Source organism: Eumetopias jubatus, unplaced genomic scaffold, assembly GCF_037043125.1.
Source record: "Eumetopias jubatus isolate StellerSeaLion01/CBP00866 unplaced genomic scaffold, mEumJub1_p1.0 scaffold_5, whole genome shotgun sequence".
In the NCBI taxonomy this organism is placed as follows: Eukaryota; Metazoa; Chordata; class Mammalia; order Carnivora; family Otariidae; genus Eumetopias; species Eumetopias jubatus.
The window spans coordinates 32,104,951-32,131,993 of NW_028274811.1; the positions used below are offsets into that span (position 1 = coordinate 32,104,951).

At 39.7% G+C, this 27,043-nt stretch overlaps 2 protein-coding genes across 4 annotated transcripts in view; one reads left to right on the top strand and one right to left on the bottom strand.

Moving 5' to 3' along the window:
* Positions 1 to 27,043, top strand: part of CTNNA1 (catenin alpha 1) — a 181,170-nt gene that overhangs the window by 117,540 nt on the left and 36,587 nt on the right. For 2 of the 3 annotated variants that reach the window (XM_028103519.2, XM_088023269.1), the window contains 2 exons: positions 15,230 to 15,310; positions 16,491 to 16,643. In XM_028103519.2, coding sequence (XP_027959320.1) covers positions 15,230 to 15,310; positions 16,491 to 16,643 — 234 coding nt within the window. Of the gene's footprint in view, positions 1 to 15,229; positions 15,311 to 16,490; positions 16,644 to 21,395; positions 21,470 to 27,043 lie in introns of those variants that run through there. The other variant, XM_028103520.2, reaches the window with a different exon arrangement.
* On the bottom strand, positions 1,377 to 3,273 carry LRRTM2 (leucine rich repeat transmembrane neuronal 2). The gene is made up of 2 exons (XM_028103521.2): positions 3,270 to 3,273; positions 1,377 to 2,923 (listed from the first exon to the last, which is right to left on the bottom strand). The coding sequence occupies exons 1-2, from the start codon at positions 3,271 to 3,273 to the stop codon at positions 1,377 to 1,379; spliced, it is 1,551 nt and encodes a 516-aa protein (XP_027959322.1).

A 27,043-nucleotide genomic window follows, 5' to 3' on the forward strand; every position in this document is an offset into this window, starting at 1 on the left:
AAACTGTTTCTGTGGGTTACATTTCAAAATGCTGCCTTTCCCTTTCATCCCTTCACCTCCATGCCACCTTTGCGTTACCACTGTGTGGCTGCATAGGCATGTAGAGTGTTCTCCCATGAGAGAACACTCAGTAATACATTGCCTCAGTAAAACGTTGTTCCTTCACTTAGAAGGAACTGCTCTTACAGTGTGGATAGGTATCTTAATTAAACAAATATTAGCATATAATATTTAGAAAGTGATTTTTTTCTTGGTTCCTTTATATTATATTCAGTAAGAATCAGTGTTATGCCTCTTGCTAGACAATTATTTTTAATTTGGCTTTTTGAGGTTTGAAGATCAGGAAAAGGCAGAAGAAAGAGGTTTAAAACCCCCTTGTCAAGGCATCTTTGATCATGAGGGAGGGAGAGAATTTGTGTGTGTGCTTTCAGCTAGAGGGAGCAAGTCACAGGATTGTTAAATTGACTCAGTTTATCTCTTTTCTCTCCAAAATAATTTCTAAATCTTTTTTTTACATGTAAATGTAAATACAGGATTTAGTAAACTAATTAGTAAAATGGTGATTTAATACTAGTTTAAAAAATTGTCTAAATGCCACAAAAATCAACATTTCCATTATAAGTCAAACTAGAGATGTATCACATGAAGTCAGTGTAATTATTTACTGTTGATTTCATTGTAATAAGACCTTTTCACAATCACTTGGATTCATTGTTTAAATATATTAAAGAGTCACTCAGCTTATTAGAATTACATAAAGGGTTCTGATTTCATAATGTGGACTTTGATAGTATCTACCAACCCAGGCAAAAACTCTGGATGAAGAGTGTTTAATATTTACCAGTCTTCAGCATACATGAAATTCTACTTCCCACACTGGCAGTAAATTGTAGATTTGAGTAAATACCAAATTATTATACAAGAGAACTTTGTTAAGCTCCCTTTTAAGCAGCAAGCCAGTTGTGGTACTTGGGATGGAGAGCAGTGATCTAGCAAGTATTGATCCATATCTTTTTCTGCTCAGTAGCTTCTTTCCAAACTGTTTTCAGTAGAAGAAAATAGCGTATGGAGACCTTAGTGTAAATGTTTACACATGACAGTTTATAATTACATACATGAAATGTCTTATTTTGAAGTAAGCATTTTTAGACTTTGCAACAAGAGTGCAAATTAATATGGGCTTTGCATCATATAACACTTAAAATATGGTTTCATTAAAAAAATTAAAAATACTTCAACATGTCAAAAACTTAAGTCTCCACTTGGTTTGGAAAATTAGGCTTAATGTCACCATTGGTAAAAATTAGGTATGTATTTAGCCCCTACTATGTAAAATAGGTTACTTATCTGATGTAATTTTTGATGACGGGTCGATATTATACTTCACATTCTTTGTATGGCAGCTGCTGACACTTGCACTGTCCATAACCGTTAATGATGATGAAGGGTCCTTCATGGGTGGGTTCATATTCATTATACGGTCCTTGGTCTGACATGTTTGACATATGGAGTCGTGTTTGGGATCGGAGCTGCCTGTGGTTCTGAATCATTGAGCACTGCCTAATTCTTCTTAAAGTGGGAGGGCAGCACTTCCTGGAGATGAACACTATAAAAATAATAAAAAAGAAAGAAAACAATAAAGCCATTGTTCCTGTAATTACCCGCTGAGTGAAGATGGCATTGTCTGGTTCAGGAAAATGTTCCTCAGTAGTAACTGCTATGCCTGCAGTAGTTGGGATTTCTTTGTCTCCCACATGGTAACTTGATGAGCTTATTCTTTTTGTATATTCAGTGGTTGGATCTCTATAAGTTGTAGCCATGGCAGTGACAGTGGTTGATAAATTCCAGCAGAGCTGAAATCCGTGGACTGCATCTAGTATATCCTCTCCTTGGGTGTGGTCAGGGCTGTGACATAGGATGGAATGTTCCCACCGACCTTGGAAACTCCCCAGCCAGGAGGCCAAAGCACATATTCGAGGGCTGCATTCCCACAGATTGCCAGAGAGGCCGACGGTTGTGAGGGATCTCAGGGAGTTTAAGATCTTGGAATCAAGGCTATTTAACTTGTTGTTATCCATGAGGAGAATTTTAAGGTTAGGCATCGTTTCAAACACTGTCAGGTCGATGGCTTTGATTTCATTTCCAGTCAGGTCTAGTTTTTCTAAAGTGCCCCAGGTCCACTCCATTCCACATGTCAAGTTGCTAATTTTGTTCCATTGTAAGAAGAGTGTGTGCAGACTGCTTAGCCGTAGGAAATGAGCAAAATTAATCTTCGTCAGCTGGTTGTGCTCTAGGTGAAGCTCTCTCAGTTTGATTAATCCTGCAAATCCATTGCGAGCCAAACTTCGCAAACGGTTTGTGCTCAAATCCAGAAACTCCAGACTACGACAGTCCCAGAACAGACGTACTGGGATAGTCCGCAGGGAGTTGGACCGTAAATGCAAGGTCTGCAGCTTCCGAAGGCCGTAGAAGAGCTCTGGGTGCAGAGATGACAGCTGATTAAAAGACAGGTCCAAATTTTGCAGGTTAATCAGTTGAGTAAAAGTTGTGTTTGGCAAGTAAAATATTTTGTTGGAACTTAAGATTAATTCCTTAAGTTTATATAGTCCTTGAAAAGCATCTTCTTTTACTGTTGAAATTTGATTGTGGTCTAAGTGGAGCCAGGTAAGTTGACTGAAGCTGGCAAATTGATCCCTTTCGAGCTCTGTGATGTGATTGTGCCTCAGGGACAGGCCCAGAGAGCCCTTGTCTGTGGTGTTTGGCACTGAGCGGAAGCCCTGGGAGTCGCAGTAGAAGAGCAGCTTCTCGCAGCGGCATTTGGGTGGACACGCCATACCCAGGGCAGGCAGCATTTTTAAAACCATACTCATTGCATATATTGCTGCCAGCATAGGGGCCCCTAATGGCCACTTGAAATGTAAGCCTGCAGAATATAATTTAAGGAAAACAAGAAGATAGGATATTTTTCAGCAGAATGTATGAGCTATTAAAAAAACAACAATAACATTATGGCGAAAGATTTCACTGCATATAATTTATTTTTCATTTGCTGCAGGAAAACTAACCTTGTTAGTATGACTAGAACAAAACTTAAACCATTAAGAAAAAAGATAGAGCATGTTCTGTCATTAGCAATATATGCTTTTACCTAAACCTCAAAATCCAAAAATTTGACAGTGATTTCCCCCATAAAACATGAATTCAGTGGCTTATTTTAAAAAGCATGAATCCTTGCTGACTGTACAAGACACATAAATGCATGGACTTACCCATTCTTCTGAGCACATTGGAGGCTGCATTCAGTCGTGGTTGTTAGACTCAACGCAGTGAGTCTGTAAAAGGCTCTAACATGCAGGAGCCTTTGACCAGTTTCCTGTTTTCTGTGTCCCAGGCTTTCTGAGGAAAATTGAATCCACCAGGGTGAGTTATTTTTTCCTTAGGATATTCCTCTCGAAAGCATTGGTTTCATTTTCTCTGTCCTCTCTGCTTCCCCAAATCAGTTTCGAATGTAAGTTATTAATTTCGTCCTCCTTTAACTGCTCAGCTGGTTAATCAAAGCTTCCGTCTCTCCTTTCCGCAGCCGTTAGTTCTCTCGGTCTTAACTTGTTGATGGCAGATGGGCGGCTTGTTGCAGAGAAGAGCTCCTGGAGCAGCATGAGTGCATTTACTGAAAAGCTTTTCCGAGAAACGGCACAAGAATGGAATTGCTTATGTGCTGCGACCACACAGAACTGTATATAGGCTGACGTCACCGGGTGACGTGTCTTTTGTTTGGGTTTTCCAGAAGCTTTACTGTTATAAAGCACCGTGCTTTGTAACAGTATCGGGGTCGCTGTAAGACCCCTTGATTATAATAAAGCAAGAAAGAGAATCTCTGACTTAAAAACATGGTATTCCTTCAGTGTAGGCAGCAGCAGTGAGGTTATAATAAAGGCTGCATTCAGGGAGACCCATCTGAACAGTGAGTTGGGATAGCAGAGTGATGATTTTTAATGCTTAGAAGAGCCAGTGTTAGACTGCCGATTCTGCAGAGAGAGAGAGATCATCTAAATGGCCAGGAGCCTGCGCGATTTATGAAGTGCAGATTTAACGCCAGCCTATGCAGGGTAGTACCTGCTGCTCCAGTAGTTTGGAAAGCTACTCAATCACCTTGTTGTCAGGCTTGGTTAAAATAGAAGTATGACTGTGATTTGCTTTAGATGTGTTGGGAAACGAGCCAGGTGGGCTTGGATTCTTTGTCATTAAGAACTTAACATCTTAAACCAAGAATAAAGAGGGGGAAAAAAACCTTACAGTACAAAGTATTTCGTTACTTGGCTTCTTGAGAATTGAAGGGAACTTGAGTTAAAAGATGTCTCCTTTTCTCTCTCATTTTATAACAATGTTTTAATTATAGTGCTGATTGAAAAATAACGCTGATTTGATCTTTCGATGTCTTACTAGGAGAAAAGGTTAGGGTGATACTGTCATTTAATACTGCATGCCCTAAATAAATAGTGGAACAGAAGTGATTTAGGACAAGTAATAGAGCATGGTTGGATTCTGGTATAGTCCCTCATATTTACCTCAGACTCTCACCTACTCCTTCAACTGAAAGGAGTTGCTCAGCTGACCAACTGAGTGTGATTCGGGGCATTGTGGCCCCCATGTAACAGCATTTGCATACTTAATAGCTCTTATGACACACTTAAGAACTGACTTTGAGTCTAATACTCACTGTTGTTGGAATCTCTGGTGAATACAGAAGGTCACTCATACTTTGGAATAGGATTTTTGCTTTGGCTGTTCTTACTTAACTGTGTCTTCTCCCTGTCGAATAGTGCCATCACTTTTCAGAACTTGGTTATGAACGTACAGTTCCATGTTTGTTTGTTTTTTTTTTAAAGATTTTATTTGAGAGAGAGCAAGCACGAGTGGGGGGCAGAGAGAGAAGGAGAAGCAGGCTTCTTGTTGAGCAGGGAGCCCCAACGTGAGGCTCAATCCCAGCACCCTAGGATCATGACCTGAGCCAAAGGCAGACGCTTAACTGACTGAGCCACGCAGGCGCCCCAATTCCATGTTTAATATAGTGTAAATGTGAAGGATTTCTCTAGCATTAGTCAGGGCCATATATTCAGGCCTGACAAGTCTAAGGCCTTTTACACATCTTACCTTACATTAATTTGGCCTTCCATGCCAATTTCTGTCACACCATTGGTGCTTAACCTGGAGGCAAAAATTTCAAAAATACCCACGGTGTCTGTGAACCAGAACATCATTGGCCTGTTGTTTGGTGGCCTTGCCACTGGGCAAGAAGTCATCCTCTTAAGAGGTGTAGTTCCCATGTTGAGGGGTGGTACTGGAGTGAGGATTGGAAGAATCCAAGGTCCTGTGAAGGTGCTATGGAAACATCGATAACTGCAGGTGTATAGTCTGAGTCCTCTTAGAAGCAGACCCCAAGATGGATTAGAAGTATTAGAGTTTTATTTGGAAAACGCATGGGAGGTATAAAAGGAGAGAGAAGACAGTAGGAATACTCTGAGGGCCACTGGAGTCTTCAGACCACAGGCAGGTCTGATACTCCAAAAGAAAAGAGGAAGGAAAGATTTGGCAGTCATAGACTGCAGTGCATCCTCAGGCCAGAGCCAAGCTCCCAAGCCAAAACTGCCCATGAGTGGAATCCCACATTCTTAAGAATGAGCCTGCAATAGTACTCCCACCATTTTCCTGCTTGCTGGTTAAGGAAGGGGGAGGTCTTGTTTTAGGCCTAAAGGTTGCCACTCCCCCCACTGACCTTCATCTTTTCCAAAGTCTTATCTGCCCATAGGCCAGTTGTTAACCTTGAGTCCATAGACTGGTTTGCAGAATTTTGTTGCTTGTGCATTTTCTGTGAATAAGTTTTAATCCGATTCTTAACAGGGTCTGTGATCCTGAGTGACAGAGTTCCTGTTCTACAGGAACTTTCTCCCAAAACATCTAAGGAGGGGGGAGTCTGATAAGGGTTGTCTCTTTTAAAAATTTTTTTCTCTAAGGAAACGCAGCCCTTGGGATACTGTAAATGCCTTATTGAATGAAGTCAGCTACTCCCTGATTCAAAACAAAACAAAACAAAACAAAAAAACAAAAAACCTTTGCCAGGCAGGAGGAACTGGATTAAATTCTTCCCTGAAGTAACCACTTTAGTTCCATGTGGAGAAAAGCATTAGAGTCAATTGGATTAGAGCAACCACAATTAGGGATGAGTTGTATGTGAAAATTTAAAAGGAAAAGCGTCTCCTTCCCCTTAGACCCTTGGTTCCTTTCTGCTCTCTAGTCTGCTTGCCTGCCTCTTATATATTAACAAATGGAGAATGCTTAAATTATATTATCCCAGCACTATTAGACCAGATTTGTGGGCAAGGGAAATTGCCCAGAGAAGCACCAGTGCAATCAAGAGTAATTATTTTTTGACACATCTGGAGAAGTGAGCAGTAATGCAACGGAGAAGTAGGCAGTAATACACAGTACCCAGAGAGTTCCTTCTAAGTCACTAGTCATCTTGCTCACTTGCCTTCTCTTTGGGTTCAAAAGGTTCAGTCTGTGGAACCAAAGAAGATAAGGTTTTGTCTTAAAGTTGGTGGAGTACACGGTTCCTGTTGATGGGATTTTGTATCATTTTTTGATCTTTAGCTCAAAGGACTAAACAGAGATCCATGTTCTTTCTGAAATAAACTTATCTTTGGTTTCATTTTAGGCAGCTTTACTCTCCATACATATGCCTTTGACTTAATTATTAAGTGGCGGTACAATCTCCAGAAAGCACTCTCCATATCATCTGTTTAAGTTTTCACTGCTTTGTTGTTGTTTGTGACAAGGCAAAGGAGAAGCAAAATCTCACACATCTCTCCTCTCTGTGAATGGTTTTAAGCAAAAGTAAATGAGTCAAGTGGCAGGGCTTAGGTGCTGTAGTTACGTGCATTACTCTACATGAAAGTTTGCTTTTAATACGTATTGCTGAGTAGGGAGAATTATTTCCCTGCTTGGAGCGGCAGATGTACAGATACATGGAATTTTCTGTTCATTTGTGGTAGAGCCGGAGCTTGATTTTGCATTATGCTAAAAAATCAAATGTTTCTTTAATCATTCCCAAATCCAAAAATTATAATAACTCTAGCACCAGTGGTGTTGCACATAGGTGCTCTGGAGAAGTATGTTAAATAAACCTAGTTGCTGTCAGTCTTGATCGCTACTTGGAGGACTTCCTCACGTTTATCAAAAAGTTAGTCATTTTTTGGGTGGAGGTCCTAGATTTTGTGGGTCTGAGTATATCCCCTGCTAAGAACCTTTTAGGGTTTTTAGTTGGCAACCTCATATTTGGGCCTATATTAGAGTAAGTGAGTTTCTTTCAGAGGGAAGAAGGAAGGAAGATGAGAGAAGATTATGGTAAATCCTAGAATTGTTCACTGCTTTCATACTGCATGTATTCAGGGGCAAAGATAAGACTGTTCTTTTAAATTATTTGATATGCTATTTAGAAAAAAGGAAAAACCAGTGAGGTTCATGATGAACATTAGCTTGTTATCTTCCCAAGAAGCAAAACATACATGACAGAGGCAGGTAGAATGCCTCAGGATTGGTGGCTTTACCAGTTTATCATGTTGGGATGGACTAAAGAGTGATTGATAGTCCCAGGTGGAGCTGGAGGATCTGAGAGCATTCAGAACACTAGGTTCCTGGAGTCTTGGTCTTCCCTAGACCACTGTTGCGTGTAAACAAATAGGTGTGTAGTTGGGAATCTTTGTTTTCAAGTGCCTTTTTAAAGGTAAGCTGTCCACACAGGGCCAAGAATCCCCATTTTTGACTAGATCTTTGTCCCTATCCCTACCTGCCATTGATTTTGATTTTTAAATCAAAAATCTCTTATTAGTAAACATGACTGAGAAAGCAGAAGGGAGTAATGGTTCCACAGTGATGGTGAACTGTGTTCCTTTTGATGTTGTAACTTACAGACTTAGGGATTTCTTCTAGCTTTGGAGGCATGTGCTTTTTGGTAGTTTTTGCTAGTGGGGGTGGCGGGGCTAGGATTAGGTAACAGCCTAATTTTTCTGTGCTAGTGTTGTATTCTGTGTCCAGGACTAGGTAATTCAGCAGTAAATCTTGGGGTGATGCACTGGAGTCAGACATTAGGTGAGGGAAAAATCTTTCATAGAAGTTTGGGCAGAGGTACATTTCAGCTATGAAGATCTTTTATTTGGCCTACCGTAGACTCCAAACCAAATTGAACTATATTAAAGTCTTGATTAATGCACAGATTGATTGAAATTTGTATTGCCAGGCCTTTTTTTTTTTTAACTGTTTGCACAGTGGCTTCATCATGTTCATGTTTCCCCCATCCTGTGTGTGTGGCAGGCTTCATTTTTTTATTCTGAAATACAGCCAAGTTTGGCTTTGTCCTTCCTACTTCTCCCTCTCCATTTCCTAGTATCTTTCACTTTAGATGTGTTTCCTCCTGCCAACATAGGTGGCCCAACAGGTATACAAAGCCATTTGCACAGAACAGAATTAAGTGTTATGAACCCATTCATATTTTCTTGAAGAATCCCTTTCAGTGTTAGAGGCCTTTGACCCAGTTGGCTAAACTTAAAGGGGTGAATTTGCATGTATATTGGCTAGATGCTAGCAGTTTTCATTGCTGAACCTTAGAAATGTCATTCCCTCAAAAATCTGGGGTAGAAGGACAGTGACATGTGCTAAGACAAGCAAAAAATTTGAACATGTGATGTCATCAGTGCAAAGAAAATCAGTAAAAAAGTTTGGCCTAGAGAGAAAAAGATCATTTCTTATTTTTATAGCAGCATGTCAACATTATAGCTGGGCTTGAGGTGAACCCATATTGCTGAAACAGTACTGCTAAGGCTTGACATCCTGTGGGAGCTGATTCTGAATTGTTTCTTTTGTGTATATGAGGGGGGTCTTTCTGTCTAATGGCTTCATAGTTTTTCCCTTGTATGGCTATACCATAATTTATGGACATGTAGTTTGTTTTGAGGATCTTGGCTTTTGCAGACAGTGTAAAATGAATATCCTTTTAATATCTTTGCATTCTTAGGCAAGTTTATATATAAATTCCTAAACATAAAATCACTGGGTTACAGAGTGTGTATATTTAAAATTGATAGACATTGCCACATTGCCTTCCAAAAAAGTTTTAAACCATTTCCTACTTCCCCAGAAGTCCGTAAGTGTTCACTAACCATCCCACCACCCCCCTTCCCACCCCCACACCATATTTAACAATATCTTGGAATCTAATAGTTGAAAAAAGCTTTCTTTTATTTCTCTTTATTTATGAGTAACAATGAACATCATTTTGTATGTAGGTGTATTATCATTTTTGTTCTTTTCTGTGAACTGTGTATTTCATTTGCTCATTCCCATGTGGAATTGGTCATTTTCTTAAAGATTTGTAAGCTGTTTTTTTAATTAAATTAATTAATTTTGGGGGGCGCCTGGGTGGCTCATTCTGTTGAGTGTCCACCCCTTGATTTCAGCTCAGGTCATGATCTCATGGTTGTGGGATCAGGCCCCACGTTGGGCTTTCTTGTTGTTGTTAATCAACATAGAAATCAAAAGAGGCCCTGGTTTATCAGTCTTAGCCAGATTTTCCTAGTCAATTGAGCATTTAAAAATCCTTCTGAAATATCCTCACAGTTGAGTCATCCTAGTCTTTTTTCCCTGGGTTATTAATAGTTTCAAAATTAAGGCCTTCTTTTATGACCTTCATATACTTACTTTGTATACCTGTTTGCTTTATTTATTCATTCATTTATTTATTTTTAGTTTAAATTCAGTTAGCCAACATAGAGTACATCATCAGCTTCAGAGGTAGAGGTCAGTGATTCATCATTGCATGTGGCACCCGCTGCTCCTCACAGCACGTGCCCCCCTTAGTGCCCATCACCCAGTTACCCCCCCCAACCCTCCGCCCCTCCAGCAGCCCTTACTTTGTGTCCTGTGATTCAGAGTCTCTCCTGGTTTGTCTCCCTCTCTGATTTTTCCCATTCTGGTTTTCCCTCCCTTCCCCTATGATCGTCTGTGCTATTTCTTATATTCCACGTATGAGTGAAACCATATGATAATTGTCTTTCTCTGATTGACTTATTTTGCTCAGCGTAATACCCTCCAGTTCCATTCACATCAGTGTAAATGGTGAGATTTCATCCTTTCTGATAGCTAAATAATAACTCCATTCTCCATACACCACATTTCCTTTATCCATTCCTCTGTTGATGGACATCTGGGCTCTTTCCATAGTTTGGCTATTGGGAACCCTCTTACACTGTTGGGGGGAATGCAAGCTGGTACAGCCACGCTGGAAAACAGTATGGAGGTTCCTCAAGAAGTTAAAAATAGAGCTATCCTGGGGCTCCTGGGTGGCTCAGTCCATTGGGTGTCTGCCTTCGGCTCAGATCATGATCCCAGGGTCTTGGGATAGAGCCCTGCATCGGGCTCCCTGCTCAGTGGGGAGTCTGCTTTTCCCTTTCCCTCTGCTCCTTCCCCAGCTCGTGCTTGCTCTCTCTTTTTCTCTCTCAAATAAATAAATCGGATCTTTAAAAAAAAAAAAAATAGCGCTACTCTATGACCCAGCAATTGCACTATTGGGTATTTACCCCAAAGATCCAAATGTAGTGGTCTGAAGGGGCACCTGCACCCCAGTGTTTATACCTATTTGCTTTAAGTACCTGTTTGTGCTTCTGATAACTTCCCAACTTACACAGCAGCTGTTTAATAAGTAGATGATTACTATCTGTTTTAAGGAAAAGAAACCTGGTGTCTCAAAAAGAGATTAGAACATCTCAGCTACACGCTTCAGTGCTGGGACCCTGTTAGTATTAGCTCTCTAACTTTTCCCCATCCTGGATTTTGTCATATTCCCCCCCGCCCCGAGAAAGATAAAGGAGTAGTTCACATGCTCATTCTGATCTCCCAGGATTTGGCAAAAAGATGCCACAAATTCATTTGTGAATTTGGAAGTGCTGGAAGTGCTGTGGAAGTTTTCACTTTGTGTTTCTTTTCTGGAAGCACTGTGTTTATTTTGTACTATTACCTTTAGGTTGAGTAGTCTTTTGTAGGCTCACCTGGGAGCCTTTGTCACATTATTTCTAGGAATTAAAATGCACCTTGAGATGCCACCAGCTGTGCCAGGGACATATTTCATTCTTTCCCAATTTGGAAGGGTTAGACTAGAGCTATGGAGTTGAGAGGTTGTAGGGTATAGGTGAATTAATTAGTGGACATGTGCACCAGTCACAGCAGTGAGACCTGTCTCATCTGTGGCAAAGATAGGAGTGGTTTGGGGGGAGTTCTGAATTTGTTACAGGAGAAAGATTACTCTTTCTGAGGCAAGGGTCAGGCCTTTTGGGGGGGGGATTGCTTCTTCTTTCACAGGTTACCACCAAAGTGGGTAAAATCCTCCAAGAAAGTTTAGTTTTTAATACTTTTTTAAAAAGTTTTAATTTAATTAGAGAGTGTGTGTGTATATATATGTGAGCAAGCAGGGGGAGGGGCAGAGGGGAAGGGAGAGGGAGAGAATCTCAAGCTGACTTTGCACCCAGTGCCCAGCCTGGCACAGAGCCTGATCCCACAACCCCGAGATCAGGACCTGAGCTGCAACGAAGAGCTGAATGCCCCACTAAATGAGTCACCCACATACCCCCTAGTTTTTAATACTTTTTAAAAATCAGTGCCTAACTTAAATGTAACCTTGTGTATAACTTCCTTCCTACCGTCTCTCTTAGGTCATTCAGAACTATCAGGCCCAGCACAATAGAGTATTGCTGAGTTTTGTGTTGCTCTGAATTATTTTATATCAGAGTATAAACTCTCTGAAAGAAGGATTTTGGCTAGTCCTGCCTATTTCAGTGAATGCAGAGTAGGTGCTCAGTAAAGAGTATGTCTAAATAAATAGAAGTCAGTCCACACAGGAGAAAGATAGAGTGACTTCTTGATGCTTCTGTTGGAGATGGGTTTTGAAAGCCCTTTCACAGTCTCAGCTAGAACTATGTTGCTAGAGGCTATCTAGCTAATAACCTTTGCCTCCCCTCAGTTCAGCGGATACTTACTTGCTGAGGGGAAGCTATATGTTGAAATCCCAAATATGCCCTATCTTTTTCTTAGCCCTTTTGTCACTGCTTAGCAGGACATACATATTAAATGTGAGTGAACCTACATGGTCTCTCTGCTTAGATGGAATAGAGTCTCTCAATTAGGAGGTAGGTCGGAGTTGTGAGTCATTTATTTTAAAGGTTAAATGAGCAACTTTCCTTTTGCATAACTAAAACTAGAAATAAAAAATCCTAACAGCTTTTATTCCAAAGAGAAGTAAAATCTTGTTATACAGATCAGCAACCTTTCCACTTTCATCAAACTCATTGTTAAGGTTGTGTGTATATGCCTGTGTGCTTACCCTATATTATATTTTATTTTTTTAGATTTATTTGTTTGTTTGACAGAAATTGAGAGAGCACAAGCAGGGAGAATGGGAGAGGGAGAAGCAGGCTCCCCGCTGAGTGTGGGTGGGTGCGTGTGCATGCGCGCGTGTGTGTGTACGTGTACGTACATATTTTAAAGGGATACTTTCATTTAAAAGGTGGTCTGTCTAGTATAACCTACAAGCTTCAGCAGATGACTGCTTCTGAACTGTCCCTTCTTGATCACGGAGGCATAGGCTTTTATTTCCTAAAGTAATAAGAAAGACAAACTGATTTTTTAGGGTAGTTTCACAAATACAGAATGAACAGATTTGTGGTATGGGTTGCATCTTAAAGTAAATTTTGCTGTGTGGCTCTCATTCCCTCAAAATCAAGCTTGAGGATTTGCTTTTATATAACTTGCAAAGTAAATCCTTCTACACAAATTGAGAAAATTTCTGGGCATTCGAGGTTATAAGGGATTGGGTTCTCGAGGTTATAAGGGATTGGGTTCTCATGAGGTCATTGTGCCCAACCTTTGAATTTCAGAGAGTGATATTTTCTGGGATAAATGATCTACTAGACACATCCTAAAAACATGGCTAGGAACAATGATAAATTATACTAGGTTCATTTAGAGGAATTTTCTTGAAGTGTGTGTGTGTCTAAGGGATGTACTGAGACTTTCCTAATGAAGACATTAGTTTGATTATTTTAAAATTCCATTTTAGTCACCTTTGCCTTAGATCCTATTATTTTGATCTTTAAGATTGTCAGTAACTGATTATATACTTGTCAAGTTCTTTTCTCACTGATGGCCATGAGTAAGTCACCATTTATTCCTCAGGCAGAAATTCTCATTCCTGAATCAGTTTTGTTGAGACTCTTTTTTAAACCCATTTTTTAAAAAGAATTTGTTTTATTTATTTGACAGAGAAGGGAAGAGCACAAGCAGGGGGAGGGGCAGAGAGAGAGGGAGAACCAGACTCCCCTGCTTAGCAGGGAGCCTGGCATGGGGCTTGATCCCAGGACTCCGGGATCATGACCCGAGCCAAAGGCAGACACTTAACCAACTGAGCCACCCAGGCGCCTCTAAACCCATTTTTTTTTTTTTAAGATTTACTTATTTTATTTTATTTTTTTGAGAGAGTCCCAAGCAGACTCTTTACTGACCACAGAACCCAGCGCAGGACTCGATCTCAGGACCCAGAGACCACAACCTGAGCCAAAACCAAAAGTCGGACGCTCAACCGACTGCACCACCCAGATTCCCCTTAGCCCACTGATATTACTGGACTACTTAATTTTACTGGTAGTCCAGGATTATTAGGGGGAAAGGTAATGGATGTGACCCTAAACAGATTTGAGAGTGATCGTATTATTTTAGCACTTGTATTCCTAAAATCCCCTCTTGTCTCCTCTCTGTCCTCTGCTTCAATATTTCTTCTTTTCCCCTATAACAATCCATAGAGATGGGGGCAGAGGGACAGAAGTCATTGTTCCCATTTAACCAGTGGGACATAAGAGAGAAAATGAGTAACAAATGGACGTACAAGGCACTGAGAAAACGTGGAAATATGTCTCCTCACCCAACTATTCATGTGTTGTGCTGGCTTGTATACTGAAGGCATAGTTATACCAGAATGTCCTGAGGGCACCGAAAAGTAGAACACTGGGTTAAATTCCCTTGTCCACTTGTATCTTTCCTGTGATTACTACATGTTTTATTTTACATTTGTTGGCTGGGCGTTTTGTAAGGAAAAACTTGTAATGTACTTGATAGACTAACCTACCTAAAATCTTACCAAGGTATTCCAAGCACATGGCTAGTTCTACCTGGGTAACTTAGCTTTGTCCCCTTTTCTTTTAGCTACCGTCGATTTTGGTTCTGGTTAAAATGTTCCCCAATGCAAATCTGAACTTCCTGACCTCTGAAGCAATGCCCATTTATATAACTCTGAGAGTGACTAATATGTTCTTTTCTGTGCAGTACAATTGGATTAAGCTTAGCCTAGAACTTAAAAATATATGGCTGAAGTAATCTTACAGAGCATTCTTATTGGAGCTGCATAATACACATTATTAACTCTGACCCATCATGGTACATCTTAACTTTAAAATTCATTGTTTTCACATTGTTTTAGCCATCTTTCATATTTTGACATTCTTCACATCTCAGAGTTTATCAAAATCAGGTGTAACCTGTTCTTGCTTGCAGTTCAAGGGTTTAGGCTCCTGGGTGGTTCGGTCAGTTAAGCATCTGCCCTCTGCTTGGGTCATGAGCCCTGTGTATTGCTCCCTGCTCAGCAGGGAGCCTGCTTCTGCCCCCCCCCCCCCCCCCCCCCCCCCGTGCTCTGGCTCCCTCTCTCATTCTCTCTCTCTCAAATAAGATCTAAAAAAAATTGTGGTGTGTACACACACACTGGAATATTACTCAGCCAACAAAACGAATGAAATCTTACCATTTGCAACAATGTGGATATATTATGCTAAATGAAGTCAGTCAAGACTTTCAGTTTTCAAGCAGAACCTTTTAAATGAAAGTCATGTCTCAACTTCTCTTATTTTGGTAAAACTCTGTCAGTTCTTGCCATCGGATAATGTGGAGACTAAGCATTGTAGGGTTAGGTTTTTATAAACAAAGCCACATATCTCCTACCCTACCCCCATTTATTTTCAACTTTGGGCTTTAATTAAAAAAAAAATGTTGATTTGAACAAAAAATAGATGTTGGCTATTACATTTATAATTACATTTCCTTGTGAATCACTAAAATGTGCATCTCTTTTCTTATTTTCCAGGCTGGACGTAAAGAAAGAAGCGATGCGCTCAATTCTGCAATAGATAAAATGACCAAGAAGACTAGGGACTTGCGTAGACAGGTAAACTGGAAAAATTGTCGATTGCATTCCCAAGTTCTCAGTTTTGTAGTTTGGGTTAAAATTCCGGTAAATACTGGGCCCATATATTTTATTGGGGTAAAGGATGGATTTTCCAGAGGAAATTGCCTATCTCTGATTGCTAGTAAGGTTCTAAATGGCTAATAAAATCTCTTGGGGGGCCTGGAATAATACAGTCCCACTGGGATGGACTGAATGAATTAGCTCTAGTGTGAAAAGGATGTACAGGTAAGAAAATCAATGTAAAATGACTTGGGGGACCTGTGACAAAACCCTGAAGGATCTTGTGATACTAGGTTACATACAGGAGAAGCAGAAATCGCACTTATTTGACTTGCCCCATTCTGATTGCACACTTTTAAGTTCCCTTAGATCCTTGGAGATGTTTTTCCAGTACAAATATGTGGGTATAGAGAGATTTCATTTGCTCAATTTTCCAAGTTAGTAAATACACAGGAAAGAATCTCTTCATTTGTTAAATAGTCCCATTAACATTTCAGAGTCCAATTGAGTCTAGTATTTAAAAAATTAGGGTTGAATTTACAAAACTGTATTAAGACGTAAAACAAAGTTGTAGTAAAATAGTTTCCAGACTTAGTAGAGAGACATTTTATTGATCATATTTGATAAAAAGCAAAGTTAATGACAGAATATGCTTTTATTCATTTTCCTTCTGGTGAAGTCATATCAGAAATGGTTATAAAGATAACCTTTTAGGTTTAAGGTTCACGGTGTGCTAACCCTCTTCAGATAAACCAGAAAGTCCTTAATCCTGTCTTTTCATTTTTCGTTAGCCAGTTAGGCTAATTACATATATTCTAAGGCTTTGTGTCATTTCAGCCCAGAGCTGCTTTCTCTTCAACTTTGTATTATTCCTTTAAGATACAAGCTTTAGTTTTGTAATTCCCAAGAAGAAAAAGGATATTATCTTGAAACCTGAGATTTTATTGCTGAAATGCTGTAACTATAGCATAACCATTATCTTCAGGATCATGTTTCTTGTGTTGCACATTATATAACTGCACAGCTTTCGTGAGGGATCCTCATGTAAGTGCAGCCAGGCTATCATGAGCTTCCATTAAGATTTAAAAGTACAAGAGAAAAAAAGCAGTCTAGTTTCTTGGTAGAAATAAAATCAAATTTTTTACAATTCATTTATTAGCTCCGCAAAGCCGTCATGGACCATGTTTCAGATTCATTCCTGGAAACCAACGTTCCACTTTTAGTATTGATTGAAGCTGCAAAGAATGGAAATGAGAAAGAAGTTAAGGAATATGCCCAAGTTTTCCGTGAACATGCCAACAAATTAATAGAGGTAAGTGTGTTAGCAGTTAACTGTAGGTAACTTAGAGGACTGGTGATTTTTTAATCACATTATTTAATCAGCTAAAAATTTTAGGGGCTCACCTAATATGTACTATGTATGAGATGGAAGTCTTTCACCATTACTTTACATCTGTGCCAAACTACCATTTTGGTCAGTTTACATTAATTATGTGCATGATTAAATATAGATAGTCCCTGTCCTAGAAACTTAACATCTCCACTAATGTTAATGCAAATAAAGATAGATTGTGACATATCTGAACTTAAAAGATACTATAGAAGGGAATAGTGTCTAGAAATTGGAGAAACTGCATGGCTTACATCCTGGGCTGCATCCTGGCAAAATAACCTTTCTAAATTTCCATTTCTTTTTTGTAAAATGAGGGTACTAATGATACCTGTCTCAGGAATATTTTGAGATTTGAAAGAGATGATCTCTCTCAGGTGCTTAATTCTTTGCCTGAGACATAGACTTAGTCCAGTCATCATGTTTTAAAATGAAGAAACATGCTGTTAATTAGATATGTTTGAACAATAGAAATCTTTATGTAAGAGATTGTTTAGTAAGGTGACAAGAAAAAAGAGAAGTGAATTGCTATTTAATTTCCAGGTAAGTTAGGCTTGCTACTACTACCTTTTAATAAGTGAAATTATATTATTGTTTAACTATTATTTTATTTTTAAAAACTGACACATAGCATGTTCTCAAGTTATTTGATTTTGTAATCTCAATGTAAAGCATCTAATATTTGGAAAAGATATTCCATAGATCATTTGGTAAGTTGGTCATTATGTAAGAATAGAAAATGGGACTTCTATGTAAAATATGTGTCTTGTACATTTGGATTTATAGTGACATAGTCCAGGTTAATGCCATAAAAATATTCTAAGGAAAACATCAGTAATCACATTAAATGCATTACTAATTTTACATCATGTTTTCTTTGACCATTAAATGTATTTTGACCTGAATTATGTACACAATACATAGGTCAGTCTTTTTTTTTTTTTTAATTCTAGTTAGTTAGCATACAGTGCAGTATTGGTTTCAGGAGTAGAATTCAGTGACTCATCACTTACATAAAACATGCATTGCTCATCATAAGTACCCTCGTCAGTACCAATCACCCATCTAGCCTATCCCCTGCCCACCTCCCTCCATCAACCCTCAGTTTGTTTTCTATCTTTAAGAGTCTCTTTTGCTCCCCCCCGCAGCCTCCTCATAATATGTTCATCTGTTTTGTTTCCTAAATTCCACATATGATTGAAATCATATGGTATTTGTCTTTCTCTGACTGACTTCATTTAGCATAATACATCCACGTTGTTGCAAATGGTAAGATTTCATTCGTTTTTTTGGCTGAGTAATATTCCATTTTAAATACACACACACACCCCAATCTTTATCCATTTCTCAGTCGATGAACATTTGGGCTCTTTCCATACTTTGGTTCTTGTTGATAATGCTGCTATAAACATCAGGGTGCATGTACCTTTTCTGTGTTTTGTATCCTTTGGGTAAATATCTAGGAGTGCAGTTGCTGGGTCATACGGTAGTCCTATTTTTAAGTATTTGAGGAAGCTCCATACTGTTTTGCAGAGTGGCTGCACCAGCTTGCATTCCCACCAACGATTCAAGAGGGTTCCCCTTTCTCTGCATCCTCACCAACACTTTGTTTCTTTTGTTGTTAATTTTAGCCATTCTGACAGGTGTGAAGTGCTATCTCATCATGGTTTTGATTTGTATTTCCCTGATGATGAGTGATGTTGAGCATCTTTTCATGTGTCTGTTAGCCATCTGGATGTCTTCTTTCTATTATTATTTTAAAGATTTTATTTATTGAGAGAGAGAGCACAGGTGGGGCGAGGGGCAGAGGGAGAAGCAAGACCCCCTGCTGAGCTTGGGCTTGATCCATGCAGGGCTCAATCCTGGAACTGAGCTGAAGGCAGCTGCTTAACCAGCTGAGCCACCCAGGTGCCCTTTCTTTTTATTATTTTTAAAGATTTTTTTATTTATTTGAGAGAGAGAGAGCAGAGGGAGAGGGAGAAGCAGAGGGAGAGCGGAAGCCGAGCATGGAGCCCAACATGGACCCGATCCCAGGACCCCAAAAATCATGACCTGAGCCGAAGTCAGATGCTTGGCTGACTGAACCACCCAGGAGCCCCAGCCATCTGGTTGTCTTCTTTGGAAAAGTGTCTATTCATGTCTTTTCCCCATTTCTTAACTGAATTATTTGTTTTTGGGGTGTTGAATTTGATAAGCTCTTTATAGATTTTGGATACTAACCCTTTATCAGACATATCATTTGCAGATATTGTCTCTCATTCCGTAGGCTGCCTTTTGGTTTTGTTGATTTGTTTCCTTTGCCGTCCAGAAGCTTTTTTATCTTGATGAAGTACCAGTAGTTCATTTTTGCTTTTATTTCCTTGGCTTCCTGCGACGTGTCTAGTAAGAAGTTGCTGCAGGCGAGGTCAAAGGGTTTGCTGCCCTGTGTTCTCCTCTAGGATTTTGATGGTTTCCTGTCTCGTATTTAGGTCTTTCATCCATTCTGAATTTGTTTTTGTGTCTGGTGTAAGAAAGTGGTCCAGTTTCATTCTTCTTTGTGTGTTGTCCAGTTTTCCCAACACCATTTGTTGAAGAGGCTTTCCATTGGATGTTCTTTCCTGCTTTGTCAAAGATTAGTTGACCATATAGTTGTGGGTCATAGGTCAGTCTTCTATTCAAGTTAATGATTCATTTGGAATTAAAATCAGAATATCATTTTGTGTCTGTGTTTAAGCATAATCTTGTTCACCATAGTCAATGATAGCATGAGATGTAACCTCCAGATATACAAAGATTGTCTTTAGGAAGCCAACCTCCTGTAAGTAGCCTGCATATTAGAAAGTATGCCTGTAAAGCAGAAAGCAAGGATACTGTCAGCCCAAGGCACAGGGTAACAGGTACTGGTAGTGGCATGGGAACCAGCTCATTGTGGTCCCTGAACCTCAGAGAGCAAGCCCTTGTCTCTAGTGCTGGAGGGCTCTGCTCTGTCATCCTCATCCAACACAGCTGACATCTGCTGTGCAACCAGGTGTATGCAAATACCATGCCTTTTCCACAACAGCATTTCTTGGTAAGGAAATTGTGGCTTAGAGAGGTTAAGTAACTTGCCTAAGGTCCTCCAGCAGTGAGGGCTATGCCTTTTGAGCTTGCTAGTGTAGTGGACAGCATTATGTGGACCTGATGGCTCTGGAGATCTTGCTTCAGGAGCATTGTCCATGCTTCCACTTTTTAATTCATTCTGAACTTTACTAATCTTTGGAGTTCAGAGTTTGGTGTTCCCTATCACAACTCAGTTCTGACCCCTTTCTCACCCCTGTCACACACAGCCCCGTACTTATCATATATGTATTAAATGACATCCTTTTTATTGCCTGAGGCATAACTAAAGGCTTTGTAGTACAACTCTGCAAACAGTTGAATTGCATTTATGGTAATAGAGATACTAGGATATATAATTGCATATGTGCTTGAAAAGGAAATGCGTTTTTAAAGTGTTGTAGAAGCGTAAAATTCTTGACTCAAGGCAGAACTTTATCCTTCAGTGACAAGGCTTCTCTACCCCGCACTGCTTATGTATTATGATGAGCACTGAACTAGTGAGGGACTTGTTTTAAACAAAGGTGAAATACTTCATTTTGGTTTTTTTTTTTTTTAAGATTTTATTTATTTATTTGACAGAGAGAGTGAGAGAGGGAACACAAGCAGGGGGAGTGGGAGAGGGAGAAGCAGGCTTCCCGCCGAGCAGGGAGCCCGACGTGGGGCTGACCTGAGCTGAAGGCAGCCGCTTAACGACTGAGCCACCGAGGCATCCCAAAATATTTCATTTTGATTGTTTTGTTAATCTCTTTACTTTTTTTGTTGCATTAGTTCCTTCTTAAATTGGAGTAAATGTCAGCTGACTTTGGTTTTTGTGGCCTTTTGCAGTTTTTCCTAGGGGTTTAGGGAAGTAAGAGAACTTGGGAAAGTTGAATAGGGCTAATGGCACTAGCAGGAAAGGAGGGGCACAGATTCTGCAGCCCCTGAGAACTCTGCCAGATAGGTTTGACTTCTTAAAATACTGCAGTAAAAAATAAGTAAGATGAAATACTGAAGTAAAACTCTCTGCTATAGCACAGACCCCACAGATAAAGGGCATGATCCCCAGCAAGATTGCTCTCAATGTAGATGGAAGCTGCCACATGCTCTTCTGACCCAAGTGACTTTACATTTAGGAGTCCTCATGACCCCCCCCCCCCACATGACTGCTGCACTTATGCAAGTTTGGAGGGTCCCCAGGCTGCCCACACTTCTGACTAACTGACTACAAATTTGGGGGCTTCCCATGGCCCTCTTGAGGTCTGATACTGTGCTAGAACAACTCCTAGAACTCAGGAGAGTGTGTACTTAGGGGCCCACCAGGAGTTACCTCATTAGCATAAACTGTCAGGGCCAATGATGAATAACAAACACACTCTTATCGTTAACTGAAGCAGTGTCGGGTATGGAAGTTTCATTTCAGGAAACACCTCCCCATCTTGCAGGAATGTGGAATGCCTGGTTTTCAGGGAGATGGCCATGCTCCCATAAAGGCATGTAGAATAGACGAGGTAACACAGGGCTGTGTTGGTTTTCTGCAGCTTTACTGCATCTTGTTTGTGGCCATCCCCCAGTGACTTACTGTTTCTCTTATCTGGTTCTTCTTGCATTGTTCTTCTTTTCCCTGGCGGTTCTCCCCCCTGGGAGCTAGGTCTTCTGTTCTTCAGGAATTGGGTCCGTCTCTTCACACCACAGTGAGTGTTTGTTTTCTTGTAGAATCATAGGTTCTCATTCTGATATGTAATGCCCCTTCTTTGTAACATCCATGTATTGTTACTTATCTTTTCTTGGACTGCTTCTGTAGGGGGACTTTGCTGGGTTCTCTGGTTGTCAGGAAAGGGGAGCCACAGTCTCCTTCTCTGGAACTTCCTCTCCTTTTTACTGCTGTGCACATGTGAATTGAGAGGAGCTGTCAGTTACAAACCCACACCTGATTTCGAAGATATGGTATGGGAAAAGAATGTCCAATATCTCATTAGCTTTTTATGTTGATTACATGTTAAAATGTAATATTTTGGGATTAAAAAACCGCAAATTAGGAGCACCTGGGTGGCTCAGTCAGCTAAATGTCTGCCTTCGGCTCAGGTCATGATCACAGGGTCCTAGGATTGAGTCCCAGTCAGGCTCCCTTGCTGAGTCTCATTCTCTCTCTCTCTCTCTCAAATAAAATAAAATCTTAAAAAAAGAAAGAGAGAGAGGAAGGAAGGAAGGAAGGAAACCCCAGCAAATTATTTTTGCTAATTTCATCATTTTTAGTGGCTACTCAAAAAATTTTAAATTCCTAGAACCTTACAGCTTGCCACTAGAAATCATTCTCTTGATTGAACAATTTTTAGTATATAGTTGGCCATTCATCCTGTTTAGAATCCCCTTATTTTTATCTTGCTCTCTAAATTTAATCTAGATAAAACATGTCTACATTATTCCCTTATATCCTTTTTGGTAACTTCCGTGATCACCCCATTAACATTGCAATACCTACCGGAAGCATAGTTTATATTCTAGCAGCAGCTGTGTGCATTCCAGCTGCTTATCAGCTTCCCACAGGAGATTTCTGTTAATGTGCTGTTGAATAATTTCTTTTTTTCTTCCCCCCCCCCCCAATTTTCCCCATGAATATTTGGGTGCTGCTGTATTTCAGATATCTACTCTGTGGGCTTAGATGCACTCCTCTCACGTCTGATCCCTAAACCGGGTAGTCTGATTTATTGGGTGTTAGAAGATGTGCTCTTCAGCACCAAAGTGAAGCCAGGCTTCTTCCCAGAACCATTTGGGGATGCTGTGAAGTTGTTGTGGTAGGAATCTAGACTCAACATAAAACTCTCATCAGCCAGAGTTTGTCCAGGGTTGCTGTATAGCAACAGTGCGTAGGCTCATTTACTCATTTGCCCATTTGCTCATATCTCAACATTAGAGATATTACAGGAGTTTCTGAAAGCATCCCTATGGAGCAAGGTGCCTGAGGAGAAAAAAAAGCACCAGTTTAGGTAGGTGTGGTTTTGGGACATTGCCATTTAAAAATACAGCTTTAAAAAAAAATTATAAAAGAAAGAAATAGTTCATTTTAGAGAATTTGGAAAATAAAAGCACAAAGAAAAAAAACATTTTGGAGTAGATTTATACTTACTTTATATGTGGGTTGACTTTTTAAAAAAATTTATAAAACTGATATACTGATTTATTTTTTGAGGCAAATGGTATCATAACTTATTACGATGTAATGTGTTTTTCTCCTGCTTGCCATATCATAGCCATTTTATTGTATTACAAAGTAGTCATTTGTAGTATTTCTATTGATTGCATACTGGTCCATTTATTTAACTAGTCCCCTACCATTAGGCATGTAGGTTATTTAGGTTGTTTTAGTCTTTCATTATTACATGTAATGTTTTAATAAACATCCTTGTTTTTTTTCTGGCTTTTTTTGGGGGCGGGGCACCATTCCACCCAGTTGTTCAAGCCGAAAATCTAGGAGTCATCCTTGAGTCTTCTTTTTTCCCCTCATGTTCTGTATTTAATCTACATGTCCTCCCCATATCCTGTCTTTTCTTTATTCCATGGTCACTTCCCTAGTCTGAGCCATCCTATCTCACTGGACTTCTGCCACTGCCTCCTAGCTGATTTTTGTGGTTGCATTCTTGTCTCTCTCTAGTCTCTTTTTTTGTAGAGCAGCCAGCATGACCCCTTTAAATCAGATCACATCATTCCTTTGTTTCAGGACCCATTCAGCTGTGGCTTTCTAGGCACACTTCACATAAAATCCTAAAACCCACAGTCTCCTGCTTTTGCTGCTTCTTTAAGATTTATTTATTTACACAGAGAGAGAGAGAGACAGCATGTGTGCACGTAAGCAGAGGCAGGGGGGAAGGGACAGAGGCAGAGGGAGAGAAAGATATTAAGCAGGCTCCAAGCTCAGCCCTGAGCCTGTTGTGGGGCTTGATCTCATGACTCTGAGCTGAGCGGAAACCAAGAGTTAGATGCTTAACTGACTGAATCACCCAAGCAACCCCTGAAACCCGCATTCTTAACTGTGGTCCATAAGGTACCCTGCCTGCCTTTCCAGCTGCTTCTAGTCTTTGTCTTTTTCTTTTTGTGCTTTGCCCCCCCTTAAAAACATTTTCCACATGAACACTTGGGTGCTGCTATTGTACGATAGCTGCTCCTTGGTGTTAGATGCACTCCTCTCACATGTGATCCCTAAACTGGGTGGTCTGATTCATTGGGTGTTAGAAAAATGTGCTCTTCAGCACTGAAGTGAAGCCAAACACGTCACCACCTTACATCCTCTGCACTCCATGGGCCCTCTGCCTGGAATGTTCTGTCTACTTATCCTCTACCCCACAGGCTTTTGCTCAGATGTTTCCTGTGCATAGAGGCTCTCCTGGTTCCCTCATCCCCTCCATTCCACCTTCCATCATTTTTTTTTAAACCATTCACCTGTTTTGTAGCCTCCATAACATTTTTCACTATTTGAAATTATTAGGTCTGTTTTGTTTTCTTATTTTTCTGTTCCCCACCTCATACTCTTAATAGAATATAAATTCGTTGAGAACATGGGCCTAGAACAGTTCCTGGAACATAGTAGGTACTCACTAACTACTAGATGAATGAATGAATATTAGTTCTCAGGTAATAAACAGTGAAGTTACTGAGGTGCTCAGTAACTTCACATCCCTGGAACACCGTCCCCCAGGATTATCATTCACTGGTCTCAGGATTGGACTTTGAGAAATGTAGAGCTGTATGTTATGACTGAACATCATTGATACTAAGCTTCGGTATTTGTAATGTTTATACAAAAGAGCATCATAACACATCATTCTGTATAATGTATACATGAGGGGATTAATTGTAAAATTTTTTGGGATGTGAAGATAAAGGGGAAAATTGGAAACTTATCAAAGATGAGCTGACACTAATTTCAGAAATATTTTTGTTTGTTAGCACAGAACTTTCAAAAGCCTATAGCAAATTTTCTATAGTTGAGGGGAAAAAAATGTGATAGTCTTATGACAGATATTTATAGTGTTCTTGATATGTCCCAGTCACTGTTCTAGGCACTAGGAGGTAGTAATGAACAGAACACAAATCTCCACCCCCATGAAAGTTATGCTCTACTAGAGAGAGAGAGAGAGACAATAAAAATAATTTATATAGTCTGTTTCTTTTGTATAATGTGATAGAAATGACGCTAAGATGATATGTGAAAAAAGTTATCCATTTTATCAGCATTTTAAATGGAAGCTGAGCTAAAACTGTTATTTAAGTAGCATTTTAATACATGACCAAAATAAAATTGGAGCAGATGTGTTGGCACTTGCTAACTTGGTTTTTGGAAGTCTTATTTATTGCTTTAATAGAAATAGTTTATTTCCAGACCAAGTAAAATAGTATAAAAAGGTTATGCTTTAATTTGGGGTGTCATGTAAAGTTGCTTCAAATATATAAAATAGTTTCTGAGTAGTATTAGGGATAACACCCATTTAAAAATGGAAGCCTTTTATGGTGCCTTCCTTGTATATCACTTTATGGAAATACGAGATTAATTTCAAGAATGAAAACCATATGCTGACTCTTAAAGTTTTATAAGCAGAAGCAAATTTCTCCAGTCCCTCTGTGTCCACACAGTTAGTGTCCAGAAGGCTGTGTAGGGCTGGCTGCCGATTGGATCCTCACTCAGTTAAACTCTGTTTTATTTGAAAAAGCAAATAATGGAGTGTTTGCCGTGAAGTTGTTCTTATTTTCTCAGGTTCTGGCTAGGACCTCTGCCTTTCTCATACCACATTTGTCAGTGGAATCCATTACCACAAAGTATCAAAGTCCTTTTTTTTATGAGAAGGGTGCATAGAGGTTGTGTGTCCCCAAGGTCAGTGAGTAAGGGAGCAAGAGCTGAAGGTCATTACTGGTGAGCTGGGTGATGCTTCTTTTCACCATTTTCTTCTACTCTGCAGTATAGCGCTGAGGGCTTTTCTTTCATCTTCTTATGAAAGGGCAAGGCTGTGCTTCTGAGTGATGATAATACCTTTTATACTTGACTTTCTCCCATATCAAGTTAATGATTTCTTTATGTTGCTCTTCAATTTAAAGTGTATTGAGATAAAAAATTTGTCAGAAATACTAACCTTTTTGTCAATAATGCAACACCCACGTGTCCTTTTTAATTGCTTCATTCTTTGCCTACCTCACCTGGCTATGAGCAGCTTAATAGCTAAGGAGCAATCAGTTTTCCCTTTTAATTTTGCTTTCTTCTGAGTCCTTTTTCAATTTCATGAATTGAGAGTGAAATAGGAAAAATGCCATTCATGAAATCTTGCTTATAAAAACTATCACTTAATATCCCTTTCCACTCAGCTTCAGACATTGCATTAAAATGGGCCTCTTAATGTAATGAAGTTGCTACAGTAAGATGGTATCTAGTTCATTGTTTTCTGTTTTAAGAACCAAAAAGTAGGATGCCTGGGTAGCTCAGTCAGTTAAGCGTCTGCCTTCTGCTCAGGTCATAATCCCTGGGTCCTGGGATCAGGTCCCATATCGCATCAGACTCCCTGCTCAGCGGGGATCCTGCTTCTCCCTCTGCCCCTCCCCACCACTTGTGTGTGGGTATGTAAACTCTCTCTCTGTGTCTCAAAAATGAATAAATAAAATCTTTTAAGAAAGAACCAAAAAGTAAATGTAACTGGTATGCTTTTGAGTTGGATTATCATTACTTGTTGCATTGCCCTGTATGCCACCCACACCCCAGATATTTCCCATTATCCAGGACTTTATTGGCTTGAAATGTGTACTTTTACTGCAGATTGAATGATCTGCATTATTACTTATGTACTGTGGTTTGCTGATGATGCACAGTAAAGTAGCCTTGAAGAAGTCTCTGTAAGGAGCATTTGAATTGAACACTGACCTTATATGATCCACCTGTGACATCTTCAGTATTTTCTCAGTACTTCTGTATAATACTGTAGACTGAAATTCTTGTAAATAGCAGATTAAATGAAGCTTCAGTTTTCTAGGACTATAGTATGTTTAAACAGTTGGTGTTCTTGGGCGGGGGGATGCTGACCTTGGATTCCAAAAGAATTTACTAAGCCTATTGAGCTTGGTCTTCCCACATTTTCAAAGGTCTGTAAGTTCATATGCATGAATCTGCAAAACAGAAGTGTCTTGTGTGTACTGTTTTAACACCTCATATCCAAAACAAGTGTTTTTGGCTGAACTTAACCACTTAGTCAAATTTTGGGATGGTCTAGTGAAGGCAGTAGATGAACTTT